Below are 18,143 nucleotides of genomic sequence, written 5' to 3' on the forward strand. Positions count from 1 at the left end.
TAAAGATTCAAGGCTCTGCAGCTGTGGGCTGTAACAACTCACACTGTCTGTGGCTCATCATTTTGGTGGGATTTGTAGCACGTTCAGCAGCGAGTTACCAGCAGTTTAGGGATTCAGTCAAACCCCCTCAAATACTGTTGCTTCCCTAAATGAATGCATATCCTTCAGCCACTGCAGAAGAGCACAGCTCCAGTGCTGCATCCAAAGCAATTGCATTGCTGACAAGGTGATGCATGTTTTTGGAAGGACCTTTTAATCATCTGATAGCAAAACAAAGTTAGTGTTATACAAACAGGACAAAGTTTACTGCAGGATTGAGCTTTAATCTCTGGTGGTTGCTTATTGACTCCAGAAAAAACAGTGGTTACTCAGTGTAAAGACCTCTTCTACGTCCTGTTTGCAGGCAAACTTGAAGGAGAGGATCTCACCTCCTGCAGCTCCCCTGAAACCCAAAGTAAGTCTGAACTGAGGTCTGAATTGGGAAACAATGGGCCTGGATTGTTTAAAATTCCCATTTGTTCTTCTGTGACAAGACTTGGTTTAATCTTTTTGTGCTTGCTGGCTTTGACCTTTCTAACAGCTGGAAAAGCAGAATTCATGATACATGGTTCATTTACAGTATATCACGATGTTTGAAATATGAAGACTTGTGCTATCAGCAGTGCTTGATGTCTCGAAGGCATACAGAGAGGGCTTGGGATACCTGCTACCTAACGCCTGCCAGAGGAGACAAAGCAATACTGAAGAAATCAGTCACATTTCTTCTCCATCTTCCAAGGGGTCCCTCATCGTGGGCTCTTTCCTAGCAGAGAATTATGATGCCTAATTGTCAAGTGTATACACAGGCACCTCAGTCAGTGAGACATATTCGTGTCTGCAGTTTGACAGGTTGGATCTGTGTACATAACCTATGTGTTTATCTCTGCCAGAAGTGTACAACATGGGACACATGGGAGTGGTTTTTGTGAAGCTTGCAGCCCCTGCTAATCTGCTGTGGAAGGCTAATCCTGAAAACTGGGATATTTACATCTTCCTGTACATTTTTAGAAAAATTAGACCCAAACCACAGCTCTTTTAAAACTTCGTGTTTTCATATACCTTGCAGAATGCCTATTTTAATCAGAGTTGCGGAAGTAATTGCAACAAACAATTTAGCAAATTGATTTTGTCTGTGTTTTGTACATATTTCCTCGCACACAGGACTGGTTTGCTAAAACATTAATTTGCATAGCTTTTAGTCCTGGCTGGTTCAGAAGCATGTTAAGTGCAGGCATTTGCTAGGCAGCATTTATGTTGGTTTGATTAGACATCTGGGTGACACAACATCACTTCTGTTCCCTGAAAGATTGAGGGTAGTTCTTAGAATCTTGTTTCATGTTGTGGAATTTGCTTTTTGCCAGTGTTTTCTCATAGCTTGTCCAAATTTTGTATGCTCCTTTTTTAGTATGTATCAGTGCTCCAGTATGTAATGCAAACACCCAGGAGATATTTGTTACAAAGAGAAATTAAGATCTGTAGAAAATACTTTGTTTTTCCACAGTGCTGGCCTTGACAGTGACTTGCACTCAGAGTCTGGACATAGTTTTACAATGTGCTCATGCTGGAGCAGGTTAGATGTAGACTCCGTATTTACTTGCTTCCAGATTGAATTTAGTCACTGTGCTCCATAACTAATTGTTCAGTCAGGGAGCCGTCCTAAGGGGTAATCCAGCAAATGATGTTCTGGGACAACCTTTGAGAAGAATTAGTGGAACAAATAACCCAACTAGTTTTAAGATGGCATTTCTGACAGAATTACACAATTGCTGTGTCTTAAAATAGCAGAGGACCTAAAATGTCCTCTTTGGGCTTCTGTTTAAGAGAGAATAAAGAGAGGCACAGAGATGCAAGCTTCTTCCTACTCTTATGGCTGCATCTGGAAATTTTCCTCGTACTAGGGGAGAGGATGAAGGGCAAGATAGACTGAGACAACCTCTCAGCAACTCTTCTACAAGACAGATGGGTCCAAGGTTTGCATTAAGTGACATTAGAGCCCTTGGAAGAGAGAATGACAGTTCAGGGATCTAATTTCTGCTCCATGTTATTCTTTTCTTCAAGGTTCCCAGAGCCTCTCTCGGCAATGGCTATGGTGTGTGTTTCAGACTTCGAAGCTTATGCTAAAAAGTATTTACCCAAGATTGCTTGGGATTTTTTTGCAGCTGGAGCTGATGACTGTAGCACCCGAGATGAAAACATCCTGGCATATAAAAGGTAATATGAAGAGGAAATGAGGGGTGTTGTACTGGAAGGTTTTAAACTATGTTTTTATGCAAGACTTCACAAGCAAAGATACCTAACACCTTGCCCTTTCAAGGCAGTCCCCAAGCAGAATACACTTACCTGAATGTATAGAGCTGTATGCTTTAATGCTAGCCTGAATATGATACAGATGGTATGAGGCATGGTGAGGGTACAGGCAAATGGGTATGGTATGGTATGGTATGATATGGTACGGTATGACAGGAAAGGGGATAAGTAGCTATGATAGAATGAGATGCAATGGGGAGCATTTGGTGAATAGCAGGAAGCCTATGTGTAGGTAGGATGGGATTTGGGGAACATGTCGCAGAGAGTGAGGGCAGGCACAAAGTACAGCAAGGACAGACATACGAATGGTGGAGTGGAAGGCAGCAACCTGGGACTGGGCTGCAAGTAGAAGGAATCTGTGGGATGGACAATGGGAGAGCAAGAGCCACTGAGCTGAGGTGGGAAATGCAGAAATGATGCACTGTGGCCACTAAGCAGGAGTATAGGATTAATGAAAAGTGGAAGTGGCTGAACTGCTGGCTGAATTGACCTCTAAAAGTGAACAGAAAGGACAAAGAGCCTTGTTTTATGCTGTTTTCTTTATTGGCTCAGATTCCTGCATTGCAATAGGTAAATGAAGCCCTGGTTTCCATGAAAATTCAGAAAAGCCACCGAACAGCTACTATCCTGAAGGGTTTTTTTGCCTTACAGAATACGTTTCCGGCCACGTATGCTGCGGGACGTATCAATGATGGACATTAGGACTAAGCTCCTGGGGACTGAAATCAGCTTTCCTGTAGGAATCGCCCCTACCGGCTTCCACCAGCTGGCATGGCCTGACGGAGAGAAAAGCACAGCCAGAGGTACGCTTCTGCTTTGTTGCCATGTAACAAAAAGGGTTTTGTGGAAAAGCCTCAAAAAGTTGTTAGGATGACTTGAAGTGTGACTGAGCAAATTCTTCAGTCTTGAAGGGGCAAACTCCTTTCCCACTTTCTGACACCCCTTTTTGTGGATAATCGGCTTGGGTCTGGTGACACAGAGTGTGTGGGAAGCTGTATAGACATTGCTCTACTTCTCCAGCTACCACTATTACGAGATCAGCCCTGCAGAGGCTGCTACAAACTTAAAACAGAGGCAGTGGACACACTTCTGACTTATGCCAAGAACAACACAAGGTTCTTAGTCCTGGGGGCTCTAGATAGGACATAAAAGTGGTGGATGGGACTCAGCCTATAAATCCTTGTTACTGATTAAGAACAGTGTCTCCCCTGGAGAAAAGGATAACCTTTCTTCCCAAATCCTGTGGTAGGTTTGGAGAGCTGACCACTAGAAAAGTCTTTTTTCCTTTGTGTGTTTCTGTGTACACTGAATGCATTTGACAGTGCATTCCTGCGAGGACACAGTCATAAAGATAAAGTTCACGCTTTTTAAATAAATAGTTGCAGAATGAAAGTATCACTTGGCAAACTACCTCTCTCTTTCCTGCTTTCTTAACCATGATCCTACAACAGCCATTTTTAATCCTGGGAGCATACTTGCCGATTGGTAGAGCACTGCGTTAGGTAGGATATACGTAAAACAGGAGTTCAGGTGGTCCCTGCAAATAGTACATAATTTTGTACCTGGTGTCTGGCAGGACCGTTGAAATGACCTTGATTCTGATTATTTCCCAATACCTCCCGAAGCGGCCAAAGCGATGAACACCTGTTACATTGCCAGCACGTACTCCACCTGCACGCTGGAGGAGATCTCTGCGGCCGCCCCCGGCAGCCTCCGGTGGTTCCAGCTCTACATCCACCGCAACAGGGCGGTTTCCCAGCAGCTGGTCCAACGGGCGGAGGCCTTGGGTTTCCAGGGCCTCGTCCTCACCGCCGATCTGCCCTACACGGGCAAAAGACGCGACGATGTCCGCAATGGTTTCCGCCTTCCTCCCCACATGAAACTGAAGAACTTGGAAGGAGCCTTTGAGGTTTGTAAAATGAGCCCGTCCTTTCATTCACTGCGCTGGAGCGTACCACATGAGACGAAAACCACTGGGTAACTGCTGCTTTGGCATCCGCTGTACCCAGGGCGTATCTTCTCCCCTTCTGGTTCTGCAGCGTCCTGGCTCGACCTCCTGCCAGCCTGGGCTCTGGCTTCAAAATCCCAGTCCAGCTGCCTTAGAGACACTGACCTCCATCCCCATTGTAATTATTCTCCTCTGGAGACACGTGCTTTCTGGAGCTGATGAACATGTCTGTTAGCAAGTTTAATTAATCTGTTCTAGGGCAAGGAAAGACTTCAAGGGGCCTCTGTATTGCTACAGCTCAGATGAGGTTTCCTTCCATCCTATGGCTGTAGGGAGATGACCGTTCTGAGTACGGACTGCCCCCCAACAGCTTGGATCCTTCGGTCACCTGGAATGATATCTACTGGCTGCGAAGCCTGACCCACCTGCCCATCATCATCAAAGGCATCTTGACGAAAGAAGATGCAGAGCTGGCAGTGAGACATGGAGTTCAGGGAATTATCGTGTCCAATCATGGTGGAAGGCAACTGGATGGAGGACCTGCCACAGTAAGTGAGAGGATGGATGTCCCTTGAGTTTCTGTGGTAGGCACATTTGCACTAACCTGGGTATCTCTATGTCTGTCTTTGCATATATGCTTCTGGTGGACTTGTGTGTTTGTTGCGTGGCTGTGGATGGGTGCAGATGTACTTTAGCTTTAAACTGGTAAGATGCATGCCTTGGCATGGGCTACCCAATGAAGTATTTTCTCACCTTCTTGGGAGGGTTCTGTAAGCAGCACTGAACCCACAATACTGCAGATAAACTACTGGCCTAAGTTAGTAAAAGTTTTTCTGCCTATGTCTTCATTAGCTGGTGCAATACACATGTACTCTTTGCGCACTGCAGCAAAAATAAAACTAAACTCTGGACCAAAAATGTACAAATGAGAGCATAATGTGTTCTCATTGTTCACATCTGCCAAAACATGCACAAACAATATGCAGCTAGATTTAGCGAGAGGTCTGCTTGCGTATTTACAGACTCAAGTCTAAATGGGAATTTATTGACTTTCATGAGCCAGAAAAAGGGTAACTTATCTGGAGAAAAATTCCCCTGCTTTTTAATCTGTACAAAGAAATCCTGAGTTGTTTGGACATATGTGTATTTCACTGGTTTAATTTGGCTTCTGTCAGTTTTTCCAATTGTTCTTATTTTACAGTTCTGTATTGCATAGTGTCTTATGGACTTTCTTTTCTCTGTTTTCCTCTGTAAAACAAAAATAGGTACCAGGGAATTCTCTTCTATTCTATGTCAAGGCTGACAATAATGGGCAAAAAAAAATTAATCTAAATTCTAAGGACATAATAATGGAAATGGCATCCACATTAAACTGCTCTTCTACCTTAAAAGTTTGTTTACATACACAGACAAACGAGCAGATAACTAGTTCAGCTCTGCTACTCCTCTGGTACCAAGCCTGGCAGCAGAAGCTATTGTCCCTGCTCTTGCTGAGTTACTCCTGGAAAAATTCATCCTGAAAGTTTTCAGACTGAAATTCTGAAAAAAATTATGACCAGCTGGAAAAATCTACTTAGTAATCTTAGTTATAGCTGCTCTACTTAAAAAAGGTGAAAAGAAGGCAAAAGAGTGTAAGAAAAGAGACCTTTGGGTTTGCTGGGAAGGAGAGTTAATTAGGTCTACTGCAAAGTCCTGCCACTGGTTATACTGGCTTCGGGACCAGAGCCAGCATCGCTGCGTGGCACGGCCCTGCACTACCAGCCTGGCACTGCGCTGTGCTCTACAGAAAAGACCTGAGGGAATCAGGAGACTTGGCCTGGAGGAAATGATAAGTTGACTGTGCTAGATAGCAAATGAAATCCTTCATAGATGCTTTAGGGGATCTGAGGAGGCTTTCAACAGGTGGTCACCAGGATTAGGTTGAAATGTAAGTTTAGGCAATTTGGACAGTAGCAGGGAGAAGTTTGATAATCGACCTTTTTTACAAACATTTGTATCACTCATCATTGTCTCAGATGAAAGTAAGATATTAACAGCAATTATTTCCATTGAAATTTATTTTAAAAATCTTTCAGAAGGCAAGTGAAAATGTTACTTTTTCACTTCTCAGGAGTGCTAGCAAAGAATATCAGTATAAGCAAAGCACTGGAAAATGGAAATAACTATCTGGCAAACAGAAGATCTGCACTTTATTCTGCAGACTTTGGTGCCGAGCTGTTTGTGTTGCATTGTCACATTTCATTTCGAGAAGGTATGCTATTAAAGCATTGCATCCCTGCCTGTCTCTTTGGAATATCTCCTCTTTCTCTTGAAATCAAAAGCTGACCTCAAGGTGAGAGTGGCTGCTTCTTTGCAGATTGATGCTCTGGTTGAGGTTGTGGAGGCAGTACAAGGCAGAGTCGAAGTTTATTTAGATGGTGGAATACGAAAAGGAAGTGACGTATTAAAAGCACTGGCACTAGGAGCAAAATGCGTCTTTATTGGAAGACCAGCTTTATGGGGTCTGGCTTACAAGGTGAGTAAGGAGCTTTGAGTTTGTATGTCTACTTCTCATAGTCTCTAACACTGTTGCTGTTACTTGAAAGTCATAGAGACAGTTTTCACCAGTGAAGAATCTAACCTTTTTTTTGCTTTGCTTTGCTGAGTTTTAAGTGGAAACACTCCAAATTGAATCTAAACCAGACATTTTCTGTGATGTAAAAATACCACTGAATTTTACAATTTCAGCTATGATTTTGAAGCTGATAACATTGTTTTGTGGGACCTGATCTCTTGGTACTGCAGTTTGGTGCTAAAGTACTGTAGGACTCAGCACCGTCAGTGCTTTTGAAAATTGGAGGTGGGCTTTTTTGCCACAAATTTTTTTTGCTGTCAGCTTACTTAAATGGTTTTGATACAGAAGTTTCATAGCGGTATTATGACTTCTTCAGAAATACATATAGAACTCCATCCCACTGATGTCTGAAACATTTTGGACAAGACTGAGCACAACCATGTCCTGAAGGTGCCTGAGCGTGCCACTACTGTATGTCAGTTCCAGCTTTGCTGCTTCTTAACTACTAGCGTATTTCTATGATCCAGAGTCATGAAACAGGCCCCTGATACAGAAGGTTAACACAATATAATGAAAATTAAAATGTAATTATACCAGTTGTTTGCTTTGCTAAATTTTTGCTTTTTAGCCTCTGGATTGGAGCTTTTAAGCTTTTCTCTAGAAGAACAATTATTTATTTTTACGGTCTAGAAACATTTCCTATGTTTTAAATGAGAGTCCTGTCCAGTGGTGTGATTGCTGCGGATTGCAGTAGCTAGGCTTTAAGGAAGAAATCACCTGAATCTTCTGAGAAACCTGGACGAGTTGTCAGCACTGTTTCTGTTGTCAGTAAACAGAGAAAAGGGGCCTAACGTGAAAAGGGTGTTGCTGTGAGTTGTCTGCATTTTTTCCACAATGCAAACAGAAAGGAGATGGGATTTTTTGAGTTCAACTGTGCTTTCGTATTACATTCCATAGAGTATTCCTAAAGATGTATCTCAGTGGCATTACCCTAGCATACAAGAGCAGAAGGGCATGAACAAGCACTGACATTGTCTGCACCCCAAGCATTCTTTATTGCAAAAAATAAAAACAAAATTAAGAGAAAAAAGAAAAAAATCCTCCAATATTTTACAGTAAGATCAAAATCGTATGTACATTTTATTGGTTTTTGAGCTTCTTGGTGTCACTTGCTTGGAGGAAAACACACAGTGTACTATTTTTAAAGATGCAGTCTGGTATCTGAGTAAACTAAAGTTTTTAAAGCTGTACCATATATAAAACTCTCATAACTCCATAAAATACTGTCAGCATTGTAAGGCTTGACATTTTAAAACAAGACCATTGGTGGAGGTTAACTGAAAGCTAAGAAAAAAAACAGCTAGAAAATGTCAGAAGTGAAAAACAGCTTTGTTTTCTTTCCCTGTTCAGATGTATCACAAAAGGAAAAGCATCTAAATTAATCTGTGATGAACTGAGCACATCCATCATATCATTTTAATCATTCAGCTGTATGAGAGACTGGAATTGGCACAGACTTGAGGGACTGTCCCAGCTCTCACAGTGCAAGCATCCTGCAGCATTGCTCTGTGCCAGTGCTCCTTTTCCCCTGACCGCTTTCTTTGTTGAAGCAGGGTGAAGAAGGTCTTCAGGAGGTTTTGAGGATTTTGCAGGATGAATTTCGCTTGTCGATGGCCTTAGCTGGTAAGCATTTTGCAGGTTGGTTGAAACTGGTGATACAGAGGTTTCTGTATGCAAGCCATCTAAAATCAGAAGTCTTATGGATGGGTCACGAAAAGGGAAATCACGTGAGCTGTGCTGGTTCTAGTTGCTATATTTAAGGTGATTCTTTGCTCCCTGTGAAACCATTTGGCATTTCAGGTGCCATAGCAATGAAGCTTGCAAGTAGGTTAAAGCAGCTTTCTGACCAATTAAAGAGGTGCAAAACTGCTAACTAGAGCTGAGCAAAATGTGGAACTTCTGCTGGGAATTGCAGCGTATGTTTTTCAGTATTTAATTTAATGTTTACCAGGGGAAAATACAACCAATTTTTTTTCTTCATGAAAAGTTCAGAAAAAATGGATGCAGAATTTTTCTCTGCAGATTAGAGAATCCAGTCTGTTGGTGCAGGTTCAAATCTCTGCATCCCACATGCTTTAAAAGCCTCTGTGTCTCCTCCAAGCTTTTACTGTTGTTCCTCATTCTGCGTTTCTCACTTCTGCTCCTACCTGTAGTTGCCACGTTTGACCCCCTCACTGAACAGCAAATTTGCATAGCCCAGTGCAAACTCCAGTTTCACACATGAACAAGTACAACATGCAGGTCCAGTGCAGACGTACTCAGACATCAGCAAAGGGTCTTATCCCACTTCAGATCATGTTTTAAAGATTTTCATGCACTAGCAACCATGAACTCAAGTGGATAACAATGCTGACTGGGAGACTGGAAGACTGAAATCCCGTTGGGCATTTCTTAATAGGCTGGAGTTTTGGGTTACTTTTTCAACTAGTAAAGACTGCTACAAGGTTTGTTTTCCAGGAGGCTCTCACAGTTCTTTACATGCAAAAGGGCACTGAACTGGGCAAGAGTAGCAGATTGGGACCTTTTTGGCAGGGCTGTGAAATTCCACCCAGATTTGACCAAATGAAACAGCAATGCAAATCTCCATGTCCAGTCACTTGACACACGGCAATCCCTATGTCTTTTCTGTCTGCCTTTCACTTCTGGCTGGACCAGACGGCTCCCTGCTCAGCTTGTTATAAGGATCCTTTTTTTCCCCTGTTTCTAACTCTTCTTGTGCAGGAAGCCCAGTCCCTAAACTGAAGGCTGAAGATGCCATTGAGGAGTAGGGCTCCTGTGGGTGAGCTGTTGAAGTACCAACTTATCCCCACACAGCTCATACAAGACTAGAGCGTGATTCAGGGAGGGGGCCTTCCAAGTTTCACCCACAGACCTTTCTGTCTCACCAACATGTTTCATTTCTCTATTTATTTCAGGCTGTGCCAGTGTCTCAGAGATTGGCCGACACCTAGTTCAGTTTTCAAAGCTGTGAACAGCCTCCTGCAAGCCCACCTGAACAGCGGCAGCTCATGCTGAGGTCCCAACCAGACTGAAGAGAGAAAAAGGAGATGCAAACATTGAATGTGCAAGAAGTATCTGATAAGGCCTTCAGGAAACTTCTGAGGAGATTAGGAAAGGCTTTGTGTTAGCAAAGGCTGTTCTCTGCTTTTATTGAGACCAATGAGTTCTTTAACACTTTGGGTAATTGTTGCTTGCTTAAATACATTTACTTTAAACTGGCTGTTCCGTGGCATTACCTGTGTTGGGCCTTACTCCCAAGCTCTAATACGTTGGTCAGCCAGACACAGAAAACTATGTCCCTTGCTTCTTCCACTTGGTTGTCCTACCAAGTCTGACTGCAACTCAAGCTACGCACCTTTCCTTCTCCGGGGCAGTAAGTGTTGTGGCTGATATCTTCCACAGCTTGGACTTTCTTAGATGTATTCATAGCAGATACAGAAACAAGATGCATCAGCTAACAGGCACCCCAGCTACCCTTTGGATGTGGGAGCAGTTCTTGCCTGCTGCTTCTAAATGCAGGGCAATGAAATCACTAGTAACCAAAGCAACACCCTGCAGAGAGAGCCTCTTCCTTCATGACATGGTTAATTTGCAAGGCAAACTCACCCGAGCAGCGGTCAGGACCTATGCATTCTCAGAGCACAGCACGAGGTTGTGGCAGTGTGTAAATAACTCCGCCGGTGCCCTGGTCTCTGCCCATGGATGACCACAGCCAGCGTGGGCTGAAGGAGCAGGCAGGAGCTGCCAGCACTACCCGAGCAGCACGTGGCCTTTGCTCTTGGAAGATGGAGCAGAGGCAACCGTGTGCCTGCTGCCAGCGTAGAGCAGCAGAAGCCCTTGCTCTCCAAGGTAACAGAAATATGTGCTCATCCCTTCCCTGTCCAAGGTTCTTCCTGAGATGTGGGTCTGACCTCCCCATGAGGAAGCATACCCTTCCCTTGGCTGTGCCACCCACCTGGTGGTGATGGGTCCTTAATAACAACTAGGAGCTCGCTCTTTCCTTCCTTTCTTCCTTCCTTTCTTTCTTTTCTTTTTTCTTTCTCCTTTTCTTTCTTTCTTTCTTTCTTTCTCCTTTTCTTTCTTTCTTTCTTTCTTTCTTTCTTTCTTTCTTTCTTTCTTTCTTTCTTTTTCTCTTCTTTCTTCTTTGTTTTTCTTTCTCTTCTTTCTCTTTCTTTCTTTCTTTCCTTCCTTCCTTCTGTCCTTCCTTCCTTCCTTCTAGTTCTCTTTCACCTGGATGGTTCCTTTTCTGTAGCACTCCTTAGAGCACAATCTTCAGCTGCACCATCTAGCCTTCCTCTTTCTTCCTCATTCCAACTCCTTTCATAATCTCTCTGTCCCCCACTAGCCTCCCTTCCCTATTATTTTTCTTGAAAAAAATTTTCAGTCCTGACCTAAGCTATTATTTCTGTATATCCCTGACTAACATGAGCCTCCCAGTGTCCTGGACCTTTGGTGAGAATGCCAGAGCTGCCTTCTTGCTCCCCAGAGAGGAGGGCAAGGAATGTTGCTGCTGCCCAGAGCTGAGGGAGCTACTGGGGAGTGGAGGTGGGGACAGATAGGGTCCCGCAGCCAGGGCAGAAGTCGGTTGATGTATTATTTAGAGCTGATGTCCCTTGGGGTTTGTCTGTGTCAATAGGCTGCAGCGTGAGTATTTACTTTGAACTATTCTCCCTAGGAGGAGTTTAACAATGCTTGTTTTTTAATCCTTATATAATGCTGTCCAAGTAAAGGTGTAAACAGAATTCATCTATTTAAAATGGCTAAAACCCCTGTGTGCACATTTGGTCTTTGTTATAAATGTGGTGTGTAAGCCAGTGGGGAATTGGGCCAGTGTAACTGGAAATAAGCTGACTCTCTGTAAAGAGTTTAACTGATTTAACTGCTTGGGCTTAATCAGGTCTTTTAAATGAGGCGAGGTAAACTAGGACTGTACACACATGAAAACTTCATGTTTTCATCTTTAAAATCTTTCTTTCATCTTTAAAAATGCAATGTGATCTTAAAAATGTCTGGTAAGACACGTGACCTTGTTTTCTTACGAATAATTTTTAAGGCTAGACTCACCGGCACAGCCGCTGCTTTTATGGCACTTCAGGGCAGCACAGAATGGCTGAAGGCAGCAATGGGATGCCAAATGTCTTTTTGTGCAAAATAAGTGCCAACTTGCTGGGTACCTCCTCTGCTTAGTGCACCTCCCAGTCTTCCCATGCACACAAGTCTCCCTTTCTCAGCAGAAGGCAACCTCGGACAGTGGTCTGGGCACCAGGCATGGGCATCCCCAAGTGGAGCCTCTCTTGCTCCCCTTGGAGCTCTGGCACTCAATAAGTAAAAGCACCAAGGATAAGGGGCCGCAGGCAGGGAAGAGCGATGCTTTGTAAATTAGTGATTGAGGTTGTCCTGTGTATGAGGGTGAAGGCGGGGACGTGAGGTCAGTACTTCACTCGGTAATTATTTGGAGAAAAATGCCACAGGAGTCGCTGGCGTATGGGGCTGCACGGTTACCTGACCCTGGTTTGGAGAGCTGTGTGGCCAAGTTTCAACAAGAAAGTGCCAGCTCTCCTCCCATGAAACTGCCTATAAGCTTCTTTGGTCAAGGCTCTCTCCTGGCAGAGAAGAGGAGCTGCTTTTTCTGCAGGAGAAAGGAGAAGGCATGTGTGCTCCCCCAGTTCCTGCTGAGCACATTGCCCACTGGCCTCTGGTGTACAAGGGAAAGCGGGGGGGGCAGCAGCAGCACCTCCTTTTGCATGTATCTTAGAAGAACCAAATGAGGCTCATTAGGTCCTAAACTTGCTAGAAGAGAGGCTTTCAGCCTATACAAATGGCAGTGGCTTAAGGAGCCTGCTGGCAGACCTGAGACATCTGGCTAAGCTCTGGAGAGGAGCAGGATTTCCAGCACGCTTCCTCTGATACATCTTGGTCACTTCCCTCTGAGCATTTGGATTTTTTTTAGATCTGTTTCTGGATGATCTAGAAGACCTAGACATGGGCATGTAAAATGTGAGAGTGAGCAGGTGCCTGAATTTAGCTGCTGTCTTCTGGAGCTGATGCTGTAAAATGGGAAAGTAGATGGTGAGAGGCTGGGACAACTGCATTTAAGCTCTGTTTCCATGAAAATGAGGTCTTCTGTCTCCCTGATAGATGACCATCAAGGCCTTTGCTCTTTATTCTACAGTCCCATTCACTGAAAGAAATACCTTTTGTTTGGGGAAATCCAAGTGCTGAAAAATCATCCATTTCTCACCTGCATTTCACTTGCAGTCAGACTCTGTCAATGCTCCGTGTGGCGTGGCTGGTCTGCTTGTGCTGCTCCTCACAACAGCCTGTGCCCCTTGGAGCAGAGGTAGTGCTCAAGGCTGCTCTGCTGAGGCAGAAAAACCTCTCATTTCGGGCTCCAGAGTCTCAGCTTTCATTTAAAGCCAACAAAACAAGATGCTGGAAAGCATATCATTGTTACAGTTGTGAAGGAAATCTTTCAAGGAGGAAAGCCATCTTAAGAAAATCAGAGATGTCTGCTGCAGCTGAAAAAACTGTGATGGAAATTGTCTGCACTGCTGAGCTGACTTGTGGTGGCTTCATTCACACCATTGTTGAGTACCATGAGACTAAATTCTGTTTTGAAAGAAAAGCAATGCCACATCATGAAAATAAGCACAATGGTATATTTTGTGATCACCTTCTCTGTTTTTCCCATGGCACTGAAGTTGGGGGATGGAGGATAGGAGGGCAGGTGGAGCTGAAGGACATGTGAACCCTGCTAAAGGTAGCCAGACAGATAGCAGGCTTTGATCAAGCTGTTCTGTAGGTTTGTTGTGTAAGATAGCATAAACATCTTTAACCAGAAATGTTTGCAGAGGCCACTAATTTGCAAATCAATTAGCAACTCCTGTGATCTGGATGTCTAGTGGAGTACATCCGGAGCCAGATTTGAAGAGGCACAGAGCACTTGCAACTGAAATGAAGGTCAGTAGGGGTCCCAGACTGCGGGCATTTGGAATGAGCAGCATCACAGAGCTGAAACACCTTGTTCTCCAATCCTGTCTCTTGCTCTTGGCCCTTTAGAGCCATACAATTTTTCTGTCTGATTTTTCAAACTATACAATGATATAGAATATCCTCCTAGCCCCTTCTGCCCTTTCAGATCAGCATGTATTCCAAAACTGAGGCAATGCCTGTATGCTTGGATGGTTCTGCATGCCCCCCGGCAATAAGGGGAAGGGAAGATTTTGCCGGTCAGGTTTGTGTGAATATCGTACCACAGGGATCAGTACCAAAGGGGAACCACTACAGAACCAGCCACGTGCAGCCTGGGGGCAAATGATAAAGCCGCTCTTCAGCTGAGATTTCAAGGGCAAGCCATTGCCCGCCGCAGAATACCACTGCCGGGGCAAAGAGCCAGCTCGCAGTGGTGCGGACCTCTTGTCGCAGCCAGCTTTGCAGCTAGCAGATGCCCTGGTGCCCACTTCCATGGCACGCGCAGGAGGAGCCACGCTATCAAGAAGCGACCTTCTGCATAAGCCCTACTTTAAATTGGCCTTAAGGAGGCAGAAGAGAGAAACTAGCCCTGTCATTCTGTGTAGACCTGAATTTCTCGCAGAGATAACAGTGTCTGCAGCGATATTCCAGAGGCCTTCACAGGAGGCCTTCCTCTCTGTTCCAGTAATAATAAACCTTGCTGGCAGACTGACAGCCCGGCAGATAAGACCAAGGAATAATACCACATTGCACACTTTGATAGACTTCAAGGATGTACAAGAGGAGACTGAAGACAGCTGGGTGTGCTCAGTCCTGAGAAGGCTAAAGGTTGGGGGGAGGGAATCACCTCACTATCTTTTACTACTCAGTTGGAGGGGACAGAGGAGATGCAGCCCAACTTCTTGGATGTGTGCAGTAAAAGGGTGAAAGACAACCGGCACAAGTTGCAATGAGGAAAATTCCGGTTAGAAATTAGTGGGAAAAAATTCCCCCTGAGGGTGGTCAGGTGCTGCAACAGAGGGTTCGTGAAATTTCCATCTTTAGAGATGGAGACTGGGCAAGGTCCTAGAGCAGCCTCATCTAATGTGATGCTGCTTTGAGAAGAGGTTGGGTCAGAGACTGCCAGAGGCTCCTTTCAATCTAAATTGTTGGGGGACATCACTGAATCATAAAATAAGAGCCGCACATCAGTTCTGTACCCTGCTGTACCAGTGTGTTGTCATGATCGACTACCATGGAGCAGCAGAGGCAGCACCTATATCTCTGTGAAAGAGGCTGCAGAAAGCATTTTTCTGAGGAAGAAAGCAAGCTATTTATTTGGTGAGTAAGCTTAAAAGAAGAGATCACAGGGTTCGACCAGGCTGAGAGTCTATTGAACAAGCCCATCCTACAAATTTTCCAAGACTTTGGAAGTTTTCTACTATCTGGATTAAGCCTGTGCCAATGCATACCAAAGTCTCATGCCCGCCCTTGTCTACACTCTGTCCTGCTTTCTGTATTTGACTGTTGTGAATATCTCTGATACAAATTCAAGCAAGGTCAAATCTTTCAAAAAAAAACTGTGTCCAAAGAGATTGTAAACATGTGGGTTAAGGACTAATCAAACCCTGCTGCCTCCCAACATCCCTGGAGGATGTAGCAGGGACAGAGAATCAGTCTATTTACAAGAATAGTTTATCTACAAAATGGATCCAAATATAAACATTTTCCTTTGGCATATGGTGCAAATTTCTATGGCCTTTAAATATATAATTCACTCATCGATTTTGGTTGAGGAAACACAGTTCTACCTAAAACTAAAGGGAAAATGAGACTAAATATTTGTTTCTAGTTAATTGCCTGCCTCATGTGCTCTCTAATACAGCAAAGAATACTACAAGTAAGTCTTTCTGATCTTGAAGATCGTGTAGGAAAAGTTTACAATCACTTTCTCCTTTCTACCAGAAGAATTTTGGTACTACTGAAATAGGAGATATTTTCTTTGTCAGGTTTGAATACATAGAAACATTGAGGCCTCTTCAGGTGGTTATCTTCATACCTTGATTAAAGTGTCCTAAAACTGTTCCCCACTATGAGAATTTGTGTTTATTCAGAGTTTGATTCAGGACAGCTGTCTAAAAGTTAATTATCTAAGTCTTGTTGCCTCTTGTCAATGTGTAATCAGAAGAGAGAGGAAAACCTTTGCCGGAGGGCACAGTGCCTCCCACCCTGAAGGGCAGAAGCTTTCCTTGAGTAAATCTACATCTCAAAGTACACCCTCTTTCGCAGAGCTGCCAGCATCTAGGCATTTTGAGCTTACAGGCATATGATGGTAAGAAACATACTAATTTTTTCACATGAGAAGCACATGGATGTTTTGTGGATTTTTTGGTCACAATTACTCTATGTTTAGACAGCAAGAGGTGCAGTTACATGAGCATGCCTTTGCTTTTCTCTGCTTCAGTTCTCAGCAGCCTGGGCAACAGGGCAGGCTCCAGAAACCACTTTCCTAAATCAGACTTCTTTTCTGGACAAAAAAGTCTGTTCTTCTCTTCTTACTCCCGGATAGCTTCTTTTGCCTGATTTTGCCAGATGATAGCTTTTTTATCCTGTCTAAAACTTCCATGCTTTGCATTGTTACTGCATTGATCCATTCCAGTACCATGATAGTTTGTTCTCAATGCTGCTGGGAATTTTCCCTTCACTATTTTCCTCTTACTGTCTTCTCATCTCCACTACACACCCTCAATCCCTTTTGCTCCTGTGACAAGGCTAAGAAAAATGCATTTTCCTTACACCAGCCAGCCATTGCCCCACAGTATCTTTGTCATGGTAAGCACCAGTAAAGCCGGAGGATCAACACTGTTCCTGGACCAGCAGATTAGGGACATGGTTGTGATGGGACATAGTGGATTGCACGTACACTAAGATATCCACTTAGTCCATGTAGAGCAATTCTCCAACACAAGCAAAAATTTACAAGCTCTGATTTTCCAAAATGATACTCTTAGGCATGCAGCCCATTCTACAGCAAAATATCAGATTGTGAAGGCCTTGGTTTACGATAAAGTCAAGGAGAAGAAGACAACATATAGTTAAAAAATGACTATGCTTTGACACAGAATGCAGAGTTGGTAAACTTTTTAGATAATGCTGAATTATGTTTTAGGCTGCTCCAGACCTATGCAATAGCTCTGAATTTCTTCAAGTTGTTCCTGGTGGTCGGGATCTGGTGGGCTCTGGCCTCATTGCTCATTGACACTGTTCTTGGGTCTACAGCCCATTCCAGCATCTGCCTCCGAGTCCTTCAGGGAGCACCCGAGCCAGTCTTGTTTGCAGCACAGAGGAGCTGTTTTGCCACCCAGCAACCCCACACAGCAGTTTCCAAAAGAAACAGAAGGTGAAAATACCTCTAGGTGAGACTGCCGAAAGCACCAGCAGGTCTGTGCTTGAATTGAGCAAACTGCTGCTGGCTGATCTCTGACATCCACAAGCGGCAGTTCAAATGATGGCTGCTATGTAGCAATGTATAAAATCCCCTCAAACTAAGCCAAAAATTTGGCCCAGTAGTACCTAAGAGGACAAAAGCACAGCAGCAACAAATCTCCCTGCAATCCCCTATGCAGCACTCATATTCTCATATAAAGCGCTAACACTGAACTTCTTGGTCATTCTAACAGGCGAGCTTGGTGTAGGAGACTGTTTTCTATCCTAAGAGGCTATGTGGTGTTGTCTGGTTTTATAATGCCACTTTAAGGCATTTTATTTCCTTTCTAACAGCAAAAAGGAAGCACTGTTTCAGAGAACACCAGTTGCAGCGGCAGGCCTTGGTCAGTTATTTTTCCTTGCAAAATGCATGCACTGCACAAAATTAATTTGCAGCAGCTTCTGATAAGAACAGACAATGTCAAGGTCCTGCCTGAGAGAAGCCAAGGAAAGAAGCACTGATAACAATTTTTTTAACTCTTTGTTGGGGTAAGGGAAGATTTTCAAGGACGCTGTGATTGAAACAGTTGCCAAAACTTTGTCATGTGTTAGCTAGAAACTTTTCTCCTCCAACAGAAATGGTTTCGCTTTCCTCCTGTCACTTGGAGGCCCAGTTTTGCTCTAAAAAAGTAACAATGTGGGGGTGCTGCTTCTATAGCTTGTCTCCAGGGCTCTCTTTAATGAGGGAGCAAAATTCATGACAGAATAAAAAAAGGGAGTTTAGGACTTAGTTGCACGAATGCAAGCAAAGCGTTTTTAGACATCCATTCCAGCTGTGCCTGAAATCAGTGATCCCCT

At 43.9% G+C, this 18,143-nt stretch overlaps 1 protein-coding gene across 1 annotated transcript; it reads left to right on the plus strand.

Annotated features, from left to right (window-relative positions):
- Positions 1-350: 350 nt before the first annotated feature.
- On the plus strand, positions 351-10,016 carry HAO2 (hydroxyacid oxidase 2). The gene is made up of 8 exons (XM_075034780.1): positions 351-454; positions 2,098-2,250; positions 2,998-3,149; positions 3,972-4,272; positions 4,665-4,842; positions 6,651-6,809; positions 8,462-8,531; positions 9,824-10,016. The coding sequence occupies exons 2-8, from the start codon at positions 2,120-2,122 to the stop codon at positions 9,877-9,879; spliced, it is 1,047 nt and encodes a 348-aa protein (XP_074890881.1). The 5' UTR covers positions 351-454; positions 2,098-2,119; the 3' UTR covers positions 9,880-10,016.
- The last annotated feature ends 8,127 nt before the right edge of the window (positions 10,017-18,143 follow it).

This window comes from Buteo buteo, chromosome 8, assembly GCF_964188355.1.
Source record: "Buteo buteo chromosome 8, bButBut1.hap1.1, whole genome shotgun sequence".
Classification (NCBI taxonomy): Eukaryota; Metazoa; Chordata; class Aves; order Accipitriformes; family Accipitridae; genus Buteo; species Buteo buteo.

Bases quoted from the DNA above. Each gene is read 5' to 3' on its own strand.
- HAO2 (XM_075034780.1), top strand. From the start codon at position 2,120: ATGGCTATGGTGTGTGTTTCAGACTTCGAAGCTTATGCTAAAAAGTAT. The intron at 2,251-2,997 runs GTAATATGAAGA...TTTGCCTTACAG, and splicing joins AACATCCTGGCATATAAAAG to AATACGTTTCCGGCCACGTA. The intron at 6,810-8,461 runs GTGAGTAAGGAG...TTGTTGAAGCAG, and splicing joins TATGGGGTCTGGCTTACAAG to GGTGAAGAAGGTCTTCAGGA.